Source organism: Thunnus albacares, chromosome 24, assembly GCF_914725855.1.
Source record: "Thunnus albacares chromosome 24, fThuAlb1.1, whole genome shotgun sequence".
NCBI lineage: Eukaryota > Metazoa > Chordata > Actinopteri > Scombriformes > Scombridae > Thunnus > Thunnus albacares.
Window position 1 is genome coordinate 12672744 of NC_058129.1, and position 12758 is coordinate 12685501.

At 42.4% G+C, this 12758-nt stretch overlaps 1 protein-coding gene across 5 annotated transcripts in view; it reads right to left on the minus strand.

The window, feature by feature from the left end:
• LOC122976701 (receptor tyrosine-protein kinase erbB-4-like) overlaps positions 1-12758 on the minus strand; it is a 270744-nt gene that overhangs the window by 31664 nt on the left and 226322 nt on the right. For 4 of the 5 annotated variants that reach the window (XR_006401021.1, XM_044345333.1, XM_044345332.1 and 1 more), the window contains one exon: positions 1022-1183. Coding sequence is in view for 4 of the 5 variants with exons in the window: in XM_044345333.1 (XP_044201268.1) it covers positions 1022-1183 (162 nt within the window). In the remaining variant the exon portion in view is untranslated. The remainder of the gene's footprint in view (positions 1-1021; positions 1184-12758) is intronic. The other variant, XM_044345334.1, reaches the window with a different exon arrangement.

Here is a 12758-nt window from a genome sequence, read left to right on the forward strand (position 1 = left end):
CATTTAAATATTTTTCTCTGACTGAGCAGAAAACAGTGATTTGATGGTGGGTTATAAATATTACCTGCAGACCAGGGCAAAAAGTAAGTCCAAGTGCTGCAGCACTGAGACATCACTCAAATCATTATTTCATATTTGTGAAGTCGTCTGACAAAATAAATATTAATGCAGGTTAATGACAGCAGCTGTGCCGTTTGATTATCTATGCTGACATTTAAAATGAGAGATCAGAGAGGAACCTGAGGGTGACAGAAATGTTGTCTTCTTTACTTCAAATCCCTGAATGTGTCTGAGCAGGGTTAATTCATCATTTTAAGGGTTATTTGATGTCGAGGGTTGATTTTCTGATGTGTCTGCTCCGTTCTGATTGTGAAAAATGGCTGTTTTATGTGGGGAAGGAGAGACAAAGATGGAGCGGAGAAGATGCTTTTTCCAGTTTAGCTGGCTTAGTGTCCATATTGTCTAAAAGTGACAATAACCTTTCCAGCTCAATCAGATTCAATTCAAATACTTCAGATCTTTGCGTCTTTAGAAAATGACCACTTCTGTTCTGCTATGTGTATTGTAATGACTGTATGATTAGTTAGATATAAAGAAAATTAAATAATGACAATTCTGATAATGAACTGATAATTTATCAAGTAGAGCAAATAAATACTTCTTCTCAAATGTGAGTGTTTGCTTTCTTTTCTTCACTTCATTGATGACTATTTACAGTTACACATTTATGGTCTGGCCATTTGAAATGAGAAATATATATTCATTTTTTTACATTTTATATACTAAATTGTTAGTCTGTTTGTGATTTGATCAATTAAAAATGTAAATAAATCTTAGTTGAAGCTAAAATGACTTAATCACTTCTCACTTCTCTTCCCCAAGTCTCATTTCCCTGGTCACCAGCAGTGATTTTATTTTTTGGTTGCAGTATTTTCCTCTTATGTCAACCATCTTTACAAGATTGTTAAAGTGATGGGTAAGTACTGTACACACACAAAAACATGCACACGCCTCCACTTACACCAACCTTGCCCCCGTCTGCGTTGTATTCCTTCTCATCAGCGTCCAGCAACCTCGCCAGGCCGAAGTCTGTGATCTTGATGTGATTGGGCGACTTCACCAACACGTTGCGGGCGGCCAGGTCCCTGTGGACCAATCTCCTCTCCTCCAGGTACATCATCCCCTGAGAGGAGGAAAAAGCAAGACTTTAAATTATCTTACGGAGCAGTTTATCATTTTACATTCCATGATCTGAACAGCCTGAGATTGTCGATGCGGTAAATGTCAGCACTAACATAAAATTATTATCATAACTGTCATCATCATTAACCGCACACCCACGAAGACATTCAGATTCAATCTTTCATCATTATCACATCTCATATCTGAGAGTTCTTGGCAGCTTTTATAGCATTCCACAAATGTTAGAAAGTCAGAAATTTAGTCTTTTGACGAGCAGAAAAATAGAGCAGAAAAGCTTCTCGAATCAGAATTCCAAGTACAAAACTCAACATTTCTCAACTCCACAGTTTCTGAGATACAGACATCACATCAACAGCCACTTGCAGAATCCAGTGTGAACACTTGAGGCAACTCAGATTTTTGCAATGCGTGGCATATTCAGAGCAAAGGACATTGTGCAGGAGGGTATTCCTCTTTCTGCAGTTGAAAAGCTGGACCAAGCAGCTAGTACAATTACAAGATAAAACTGGCTGTACGTCTTAAATTGCGTAACATCAACATCTTCTTGTAACGTGTCCAACTCCAGTAGTAATCTTGTTCGGTCATAACTGAGATTGTGTCACTGACATGCCTCCTCTGTGTCCTCGGTAACTGGGGCTATTTTCAAGATGGCTAGGCAGGGAGAACAATGGATGTCCTTCCAATTTTTGTTAACGTTGATTATGAACACCCGATGAGCAAAGCAAGTAAGCTGGGAAAACAACAAAGCCTTGAGCGGAGAGAGCGGCAACTTTGCTTTGCAGCCATAATTTGTTGCTCAATGGGCTGGATGGAGCTGGCACTCTTGACAGTCGCACAAAAATCTATTTGCAGCCGTGCAAGCATGCTCACACACACACACACACACACACACACACACGAGGATTTACGTCATGCTGCAAGTCGAGATACACACACAAACCGGCTCGCAGGGACACAAACACACGCCAACTTTTCTTCATGAATACAAACACATTTTATCATGGCCAAGTAAGCACAAACACGCTCGCCTGACACACACGCACACTCCTCTCCATCTTCTGTGCTCATAGCTGAACAAAACAGCCAAGGAGGCTGGCAGACAAGGCTGGGCCAATTGAAGTGTATTAGACTGGATGTTAAACAAGTGGATGCCACTTTACAGGTGGATCAATAAAAACACCTTGGTGAGGAGGGAGGCAGTCCTTGTACTCAGCAGACAATGAAAAATTTCAACCAAGGCCCACGCCTCCGCTGGCACGAGAGAATCATTGCCCATTTGAAATACTTACAGTGAGAATACTGTATGTGTGTTTGTGTGTGCACGCACTGAGGCAGATTGTGTTGAAATGCTCGTCGTGGCGGGCCGCCCCGCGCCGCCTCCTCCCAGACGAATGTGAGGATAAATCGATAGCGCCGACGTCTGGCTCGCTGCTGGCTGAGCCCTCATCCATCATCCGCCGGCCTTACTGAGACAGATGCGTAGACACACACATGTACACACACACACACACGCTGAGAGAGACCACCTATACGCAAAAGCAAGACATATTTCACTGAGCATATTTGGTGGCTCTTGCAATATTTCTATCTGTCACTCCGTTTGCATGTCTCTCGCTGTCTTTCTCTTTTCCATTTGGGACACTTCCTCATCTTCTGTCTCGTTCGGCTAAAGTGTGCCTCTTTCCTCGCCAGTATGAAGACAATGTGCTGGGACAAGGGCCAAAACACCCCCCTTTTACTGAAAGTGTATTTAAAATAGATTACTTCTAGGGGGTTTGGGCAGGCGATCAATAACAATGCTGATTACAATAAGCCTGAAGACGACCGTGCCACGCAATATTTATCCCCGATGTTGACGTCGAGAGGAATTAGGAATCAATGGCCCACACAGTCCATTAATACACTTCGACTTAAAGTGACGGGGCAATGAGGGGAGGCCATCGCACTGACAGGGGAATGTACAGCAGCTCAAGGAGCCAATTCATTTTCAGCCACTCCGGGCGGTAAACACCAGCGTCCCAGCGGAGGATGTGGGGGCAGCCTTGGTTTCAGGTCGAGAGGGTCCTGCTCATTGTGCCGCTTTAACACTGGTTAAGTGTCACAATCCCAACAGTCCTGAAGTCCTTAACAAATGGCAGTGGAAAATCTTGTGATTGGATAATCCATGATTGCACAACCCATGATCATACAGGAGGTAATTAAACCTGCCATTTTTTGTTTGGTAAACAACATTATAATTCTTCTTCTTATGCTCTGTAGTTTTCAGCTGTTTCACCTGTGTATGACTGACATGTTGATCACCAATTAATTTATAAATGAATCCTTTCAGTCTGAGAAAACTGGGTAAAACCCTAACAAAGTTGTTAACTGCAAGCTTCAACAACACCTTGAATAAATAGTGAATGAGTAAAGTACCTGCCTGCCTGAATGGAAAAATCACTTTGTGCTCTCTCTCTCCATTATTTTTCTGTGGAGGAAGCAAAGCCGTCTGCCTTGGAGGAAAAGCTACAACTGGTGCCCTGTACCACTCCAAACTCTTCCACTGGGCAGCTGAACTCAAAGTTCAAACTATCCGTTTACGGTTGACCTTTAACAGAAAGTTGATGTACATGTTGATGTACAAAAATGAATCTTCTCTGAGTCACTGAGTTTCCTTACAAGTACAATAAAACTGTAAAGTTAATATTGTTATGCAACAAATCCATTTGGAAAAGTATAACTTTATGCTCAAGGGAAATATCATTTATTGACATTACTGAAGCTACATCCAATTTCTTTTGAAAAGTCTGCAGGTTTGCAGACACTAACAATCCACATGAAAGGCTCCTAAAGTTCATATCAGAGCCCTTAAGCACTTGCTGAATTTGCAGCAAGACAGACCAAAGCCCTTGTGGACTTAACAAAAGTGAATCTAAAAGTCTGTGACACCGTGAGACCGAACACCGAGATTGTAATTTACAAACCCCATGGAAGGCGACTTGAAAAAGAAAACCGAAGTGGCAGTGAGCATGCGAGCATTTCCAGGTTTTCGATAAAGGTCACAATTGTGTGACTAAGGCAATACAGAAGCTACAAAACAATGTTAAAGGGGACATATTCTGCATATTTCCAGGTCTATTTTATATTCTGGGATTCTGCTGGAATATCTTTGCATGATTTATAGTTCAAAAAACACCTTATTTATCTTATGCTGGACCTTTATGCAGCCCCTCAGTTCAGCCTCTGTCTGAAACAGGCCGTTTTAAGTCCTGTCTCTTTAAGGCCTGCCTCATGATTTGCCCACTCTGTTCTGGTTGGTCAGCTCCCGGAAGCTGCATCTCAGCAGGACTTCTTCTTCTCATTCTTTACTCAAAATGGAAACCTCTCAAATACATCCCTACATATTAATCCCCGAATTTGATTTGAAATATGCAAGAAATGCCAGAAATGTCTATTTTTGTACGTACTGCCACCAATAAAATCATATTTTGAAGCTCCAAAATGGCACATTTTTGTAAAAACAGACATATTAGGATCCATGAACTATTTCCATTTTTCCATATTGTTGATAAAAAGTGCCATTTAATTTGGATGGTAGGTTTGTTTTCTCATTATGGAAGAAAATTTCAATGTTGATGTTGACATTAGGTCAGAACCAGCAGCTGCAGCTTTGAATACATTGTCCAGTTCAGGGAAAGCCTCCATTTCCAGAAAACACATTTCTGAACCCAATGTGAAAGGTCCCAACAGGCAGCTTTTCCCAGCATTAAGGTTAAGGACTCACCAGCATGGTTGCACATCCCAAATGACACTGAGGGCATGTTTAAGCCCTCAGAGCATGAAGTGCTGCTGTAGTAGTTTGAAATATTTAAAGGTTTTATTTTTGCCAAAGACACATTTTACTTCATGTAACTTTTCAATAGCTGTTTAACCAAGACCTCTGCAAGAGTCAGGGTGTGCTTTAGGCCCTGTGTTGGTTTGTGAATGTGCAGCAGAGATCAACTATTAAACTATGAATGCAGCTAACCGTTACTTGTTTGTGATTGTAGAAGACAAAAAGGAAAGTGCTGGTGATTGCAGCCTGTTTGGAAAAACTCAGACTTTTGCCACATGTTTATGTAAAAGACATATCGGTAAGTACTGTATATCGTTATCGGATTTTTTAAACTCTTATAACCAGTATCTGCCCTAAAAAACCAAGAATCGGCTGGGCTCTAGTCCTAGTCCTCGTAAAATTAAAGTGGAAGAATGGTCTTCCCCACAGTGCAACCAAGACAAAAGACCGATTATGAATCTCAAGAGAGAGAAATATGTAGAAAATAAGGCTTGAATTTTTTTTTTCCCTCAGTTTAAGTGCTCAGCCAAATGACTTGTGAGAGGATGTGGTTTGTTGTGAATAATTCCTCTTTATAGTTTAGCCTCCTCTGACCCAACGCCGGCTACCAAGCAGGATAAAATCTCATTTTTAAACAGCGCTGAAGGTCTTTTCTCATCTCGGTGGAGTTCTGAATTGTTTACAGAGGCTAAAAGTTTTCTAAAGCACACAACAGACAAGGTCATGGCTAGTCTGTGACCCATTAGCACCTTCTCTCTAGCAAGAAGAAAAGAAGACTAAAGATCTGAGTCTTCAGTAATGGAATAAAACAGAGGATGAAACCAGGCGTGAAAAAAAAAAAGAGTGGAGTAGAGAGGAACTGCAGGGAGCAGTATACCTCAGCGGGAGCGAGAGATGCTGTGGAATAAAAGATGCTGAGTATAAAGGAGAGCAGTTGGAAAGTAAGTGGAGGAATATGGGGACAGACATGATGGAGTATAGACGGTAATAAATTCAACTCAGGTCTTCAGGAGATAAGGTCTTTGTTGAAAATATTACCAACACAAGCTGTATACAAACATGAAATAGTTTGTATTTATTTACTTTTTTGTATTTGTTGCCAGGCAACATGTTCTTTGAGGAAACAGTGGGAACCACCTGAGGTTAAATAGTTTTAATGATACAAACCCCTGCACAGTATCCATGAGCTGCAGTTTATTTGGGAATTTATGTCAAGAAAAGCTCGGAAAAAAAGAAAAAAAAAAACCAGTAGGAATGCTCAGTTTCTTATAGGAACCAGAAGGTGAGGTGCCTGTTTCCGGAGGGAGCGATAAGAGCGCCGCGTGTGGTGCAACCCCCCCCTCCCACCGAAACTCCCGCTGCAAACCTCAGCGCCCCACCGAATGGGTGAAGAGGCAGCAACAATGTGAGCAATATGGGACTGTCCGCACGCCGAGAACTGGGACCAGTGCGATAAGGAACGTGCACAATGGGTCCGCTCAGGTGGCGCAGGTGGTCGTCTGTCATACGCTGTGTGCTGCGCGCAAGATAGAATGGAAGGCATTCCCACAGAGCTGGCAGTCTCCAAAGCGTGTGTGTGTGTGTGAAAAACCTCCTCGTGTTGTGTGTGTGTGTGTGTGTGTGTGGGAGAGAAAGACAAATAGAGGGAGCGAGAGTGAGCCAGTCAACGTCCAGATGTGCCTCCCTTTAATCATGTGTTACACAAATTCAAATTTTATTCTGATATATCATTATAAAAGTCAAATCAAATTTATCTCTAAAGCACTTTTACAACCAGGCGCAGCATGGAGCAATTTGCAAAAAGGACGACAGGAAGTTTAGATAATGTGCTAAGGTAGTGTACTACTGCATTGAATTATCTCCACAGAAGCCAATAAGCTCCAAACTGCATCGCCGGATGGTTTGGATGGTTAATGAACGATCCAGGTGAATGTGACATAATGTGACATATATAACGACAGCTCAGTGGTGGCGCAGCAGTCGGGGTGTAGGCCCATTTACTCCGCATTCAGCCGTTCTGGATCCATGGTGCAGGAAAAAAAATGCACCTATCTATCAAGCTGAGCTGAGCTGGGTGTGTTTATGAGTGTGTGTGTGTGTGTGTGTGTGTGAGGTGTGCAGTCTCAGCTTGGGGTTTGAGGGGTGAGATAAAGCATGCGAAAGAGCGGCTGAAATTCCCTCAGTGGGATTTTCAAAACAATGCAGGACGCTTATCGACGCTTGATGTCTTCCTGCTTCCATTCTTAATTATACCCACCTCGAGAGAAAACCAGATGTAAAATTATCTAAGCTCTGTCACCATGATCTCAATTCCCCTGTGGGACAGAAAGATCCTTCCAAAATGTCACTGTGCAGGCAATAAAAGACCACTGCTGGCAAATTTACATGAGCAAATGTCAATAATTTTTTGGCTGCTGCGGTGAAAACAGAAGGAGGAAAACGCTACTTTTGGATCAGCGAGATTTCTGCTCATATGTGAAAAGAGGGTTATAACGTTCCTAAAACTTATTTACTCAAACCCCCCCCCCCCCCCCCCCCCCCCCCCCCCAAAAAAAAAAACCCAACACTCTGGCTATGAAATCAATAAAGCTGCAACAAAAGATGACATTTGCAGCAATGCAGCTAGATGTCCTTGCTGGGTAATCATACTAGCCAATCATCAATTAACAGGGTCCAAGTGAGATTCTGTGAAGTTTGAGATAGCCTATGGGCAGCCGTGGGGACAGTAATGATGGGTTTCACTGACAGCTCAGCAGCCCCAGAGCTTGACAGGTGAACCAAATGGAGAGCAAGAAAGACGGAAGGGGGAGAGAAAAGAAGCAGCATGATGACATCTGATCTTTATTTGAATCAGCTTGCCACCACCAAGCTATACACTCAATGCATAATTCACCCTTCACAGTAATACCTATAATTTGTCTGCTACTTGCTGTGACACTGAGAAGTTATAATTTTTAATCACAGCAGATAATTATCACCGTGAGAAGCTGTCGGACTTCTCTTGATCCAACCTACCCGCTGGTCACTTCTCATATCGAAAGGGACATATTGTACACGCGTGTGTAAACACAGGTATGTACATGCACATGAGCGATCATATATACTCAAACGCATGATTGCATATGCGTGGGCACATACAAAATGCTGCGAAATGCTATTATTTCCCTCCCTTGCTGCATCCTACTTGATTATAATAAGGCTGCTCTCGAGTATCGAGAAAATGGAAACTTGATTGCACAAAATTGATTCGTATCGGAACATGGCAGGATGATTATTTTGCTTGTTTTATTAAAATGACATTGGTGGGACTTAATAATTGACATGAGAAAGTTTTATACAGCGAGCGGATTTCAGAAACGCACGGTCACGAGGTCTCTGGAGTTGCAGGAGAATCCCGGTGAATTTCTGCCACCACCGCCGTTCATCTGCATGCGTGCATATGCCTTTGTCTAATGAGCCTCGGCTTCAGGCGTCATGAGTAATGGTTGTGTGTGGAGAGAGGTGACTGATCCAATCAGGCCTTCCTACCCAGTGGATCTGGCAGTCAAATCCCTCCCCTCATGCATCCTTGAGCACTGCTGATCCTTACCGATAATTAGAAAGACCCGGGAGGCTTATCCCTCCACCACCCGCTCGCCTCATCACCTCTTCCTCCTTGGTCTCCCTCTGCCCCGTTTCCTCATTTTGTTGCATCAGCAGGGACACCTACGTACTCCTGGGGACCAGTCTGCACACGTGTGTGTGTAAGAATTTGTGAATATGTTTGCGTTGGAGGAAGGGAAAACTGCTCAAGGTGCACATTAGTTGTTTTTTTTTGTTTTTTTTATGATGTAGGATAGCATTATGGGTTGCACTGTTTGGTAATCACGACGTGATGTGCTCCCCGACAAGCTCTGAGATGCAAAGAATTGTGGGACTGCATTATAATGAAGCCCCAGGGAAATGAAGTGCTGAACATGGATCACAACCGTATAGCCTGCTGACAGTATTAAATTCACTATAACTTAGTATAATGTGTTTTAGTAGAAAATAAAAACTGGAATAAAAGAAATTGAATGTATATGGGCTGTACACATATCAATCATTCACATACTGTATATCATTATTGCTTGCCATTACCATCTTTTTCAGCCAGTTTGTGTGCACAAAAAGTATAATATCCAACTCCCTCTGTGTAGATAATGAAAGGATTTTAAAGAAAAATTGCCCTTCACACTGAAGCTACAGTTGGAGTTTGATGGCATTTTATCATATCTGAATAATCATCAAATCCTTTTGTAACCCTTAGGTAATTTGATTTGGGTTTAGGTATGTTTTGGGGGAGGCAAGTGACAAAAAAAAAACCTTTTAAACTATTTCAACCATATCGCATGGTCTACATCAGTGAGTGGAGTTTGGAGTGGAGCTGTTCCGGTTTCATCCATATAGACAGCAGCAATTTTAGGACTTCTTGTCTATGTTAACTTATCTTTTAAGCACAAAAAATTGGGGAAACAACAATATAAAAAAAAGCTTCAGAAAAAGCCAGTGAGTGGACATTGAGTTGAGATTGTTTTGTCAAACTACCACAGTATTTCCACAGCCAAGAATGAAATTTGATGCCGAATTGTTAAAAGAGACGTGGGCAAAAAAAGCTTTCATGTCAAACTCGTCCTTCAGTAGGGATTGTTTTTTCATACCAACTCTTCCAAGGTCAAGAATGAACTTTGATGCTGGTGATGGTGTTGCTTTTTATTGCAGCAACAAAATAGCTTCTGTTGATTTTAAGTCGTAAAAATTATAAATTGCTATAAGTTTTACGACTAAAATGAAAATTTGATCCATGAGACTCAAAGCTTTATGGATGTCAGCTTGGAAACTGAACCCAAGAAACATCTGAGATGACTTTACATATTTAAGATTATAATTTGAACTAAATTGCTGTGTAATGTGTAACGCTCTCATAAATTTGCATCCACCCGTATGATGAAACTACAGTACGGTACAGATCTACTCCGAGTCGCTTCCATCTCTCTATATATGTTCAACATATCCACAATAAATAGAAAAACACGTTTCACCCCCCCTGGGCTGCATCCTGTTTGCTCATCAGCTGTTAACAGGAATTTAAATGGACATTGCTGACAGGAGTCATGTTACTCTTCAGTTCATAACCGTAATTGCCTTTCAGCGCATAGCAGAATGTTTTCATCACTCTATAGTTAATTGCTCCCACCATAGCACCTTTTATTTATACACGCAGGACAGAAACAAGGGCTGATATCTGCTCTCTGAACTGCAGCATGTTGTTTTAAAATAATATGCACTATATGACACCTGTTATTTCTTATGGAGGCTACATGTTTAAATATGTATGTGTCTTTTTAAATATTTAGAGGGAAAATTAATGCAAGATATTTACAGAATTTTTAAGTGAAGTCTTTCATATGTAAAAAATACACAATAATTACTACAAGCATAATGCATGTAGGCCTGGCTCTTCTAGGATGCTTGATGAGTATCTTCTTTTTTCTGAGCATGCCCAAGGTGCATCTGTAGGAGGCCTTGCAAGGCAGTTGGCTATTATGTTTTCAGTGAGGGATAAAGAGAGAGGCGGCTGAGATGTATGAGGCAACAAAAACGAAGAATAATGTGTCAGGGGAATGAAGAAAAAGTCCTTGGGGTGCAACAAGTAGCATGAAGAGCGAAATCGAAGTGATGCTCACATAGAAAAGCCCACTGCTCAATTCTGAATTTATAGTGACATCTGATTTATATTTAAGCATATAACCAAGATCTCATATCATAGCAGAGCAATGATCATCAAAATCTCACCTCTTCTCAGTGAAAACACATTTTGGCTGCAGATATGTGAGCACGTGCTTTGACTGAGTGGATGCCAATATTATGATAAGTGAAAGACCACTATTGATAGTGTCATGTGCTGTAAATAAGCTGACAAAATCCTATTTGAATGTTCACTTAGTATCAGTGAGAATGTCTGTTATCTGTACAGCTAAAAGTAAAAAATTCAATCAGAAATATGTACAAATTAGCTGTTTTAAGGTTTTGATCAATAATCTCAGGAGTACATGTCCTTGTGTTCAACATGGTCAACATCCCTATTGAAAAAAAAATGAAACTCTATCAAGGTTTTTGCCTTTTTATAAGCAGATCTGGTGTCACGGGAGGAAAAAGAAAATAAAATTAGGGCAATTTCAGCAGAATTGTAAATGTCTAAATAACACATCTGTGCCTACATTGCTAGAGTCCATTGAGACGCTCCTCTAAATGAGATGCGATGACATGATAGACACAAAAGTGCAAGCAAAGACTGGAATCTATCTGCCAGTGAGCTGGGGGAGGGAGGGAGGGAAAGATGAAGGATATGTAATGGGGGAGGGAGGGAAGGAAAGAGATAGAGCAGGAGGAGGAAGAAGTGTTGAGGCGTGGCTAATGAATACAGGCTGTCACGATTCCTGCCTCGGCCCTGTGTCTCCCTACCTGTTGCCACTTCCCCAGTGGCTCTCTCTCTCCCCCTCTCTCTCCCTGTGTGTGTGTGTGTGTGTGTGAGTGGAGACAGGTGTGCTGGAGTCAGAGCAAAGCCCCACCAGCTGCAGCCTGCTCTATAATCAAGACCTCTACTTATACTCAGCCCTGCCAGATCATAGCCTCTGCATCAGTCAGTCTACGCTCCAAGACGTTTTTTTTGCCTGCGTCTATCAGCTATCTTGTTGTTGCCTGTCTTCCCTAGCTTGACGCTGTCTCCTAGTTCCCTGCAGTCCTGTCTGCTCTGTGTCCAGTCCCTGTCTCCTAGTTCCCTGCAGTCCCATCCTGCTCTGGCTCCCGTCCCTGTCTTCAGTTGCCTGCAGTCCTGCCTGCTCCGTCTCCTGTCCCTTGTCTCGTCAGCCCGGCTACCCTGCCCTTGACCCCCGCTATACCCAGCTTCCATGGATTCCGCTCCAGACCTGCTCCCCTTGCCCCAGCCTACATAAATTCATCCTACCGTGTCCCTGTCTTCCTTGCCTCTGTATATCTGCACTTGGGTTCACCTGCTCCGCCCCATGTAACACAGGTGTGATGTGTTTGCTCAGCACAGAGCAGTGTTTGCCAGGAAGTGAATGACACACAGGGCTCCACACTAAGCTTGACCAGATTACATCTCCTGCCGTGTGTGGGGGGGGGAGGGATCCCCAGGGAGCCACTGCAGGATGCAAATCTAACACACATACTTTGACCGTACACAACCGCACATGAATACACACATATAGGGGGGGAGTGATAGCCAAAGATCAGGAGCCAAATTTAAAAGTCCAGAGATTTTACTTTTTCTTTCCCCTGACTAAGCAGTGGAGGGGAGATGACTGCTGATTTGGCCAGAAAAAGAAGACCAGTGAGTGTATAATGGCATTGGGATGTTTTACTTGACTCTGCATGTGATTAGTTTTCCATCCACATACAGTAGCTGAAAGCATGTACTGTAAATTTAAACAATCATGCCATTACTTGTGCACACATGCTTTGATGCATATTTTACAGCAGTGTAGTACAACATCAAGCTTTCCTTTGAGAAATTATTTAAGGTGCGGTGCCATCATTAACACTGTCAATCTGTAAAACACTGTCCAGAGCCCCCATGACAACAGTGTGCTACTCTAACTGGAGGGTTTTCCTGCAGGGCATGTTTTGCTGATGTCAGTCCACCACGTCCAGTGCGCCGGTGGGTATGTTAATCGAATCTCTCTACTCCCTCACCGCTCAC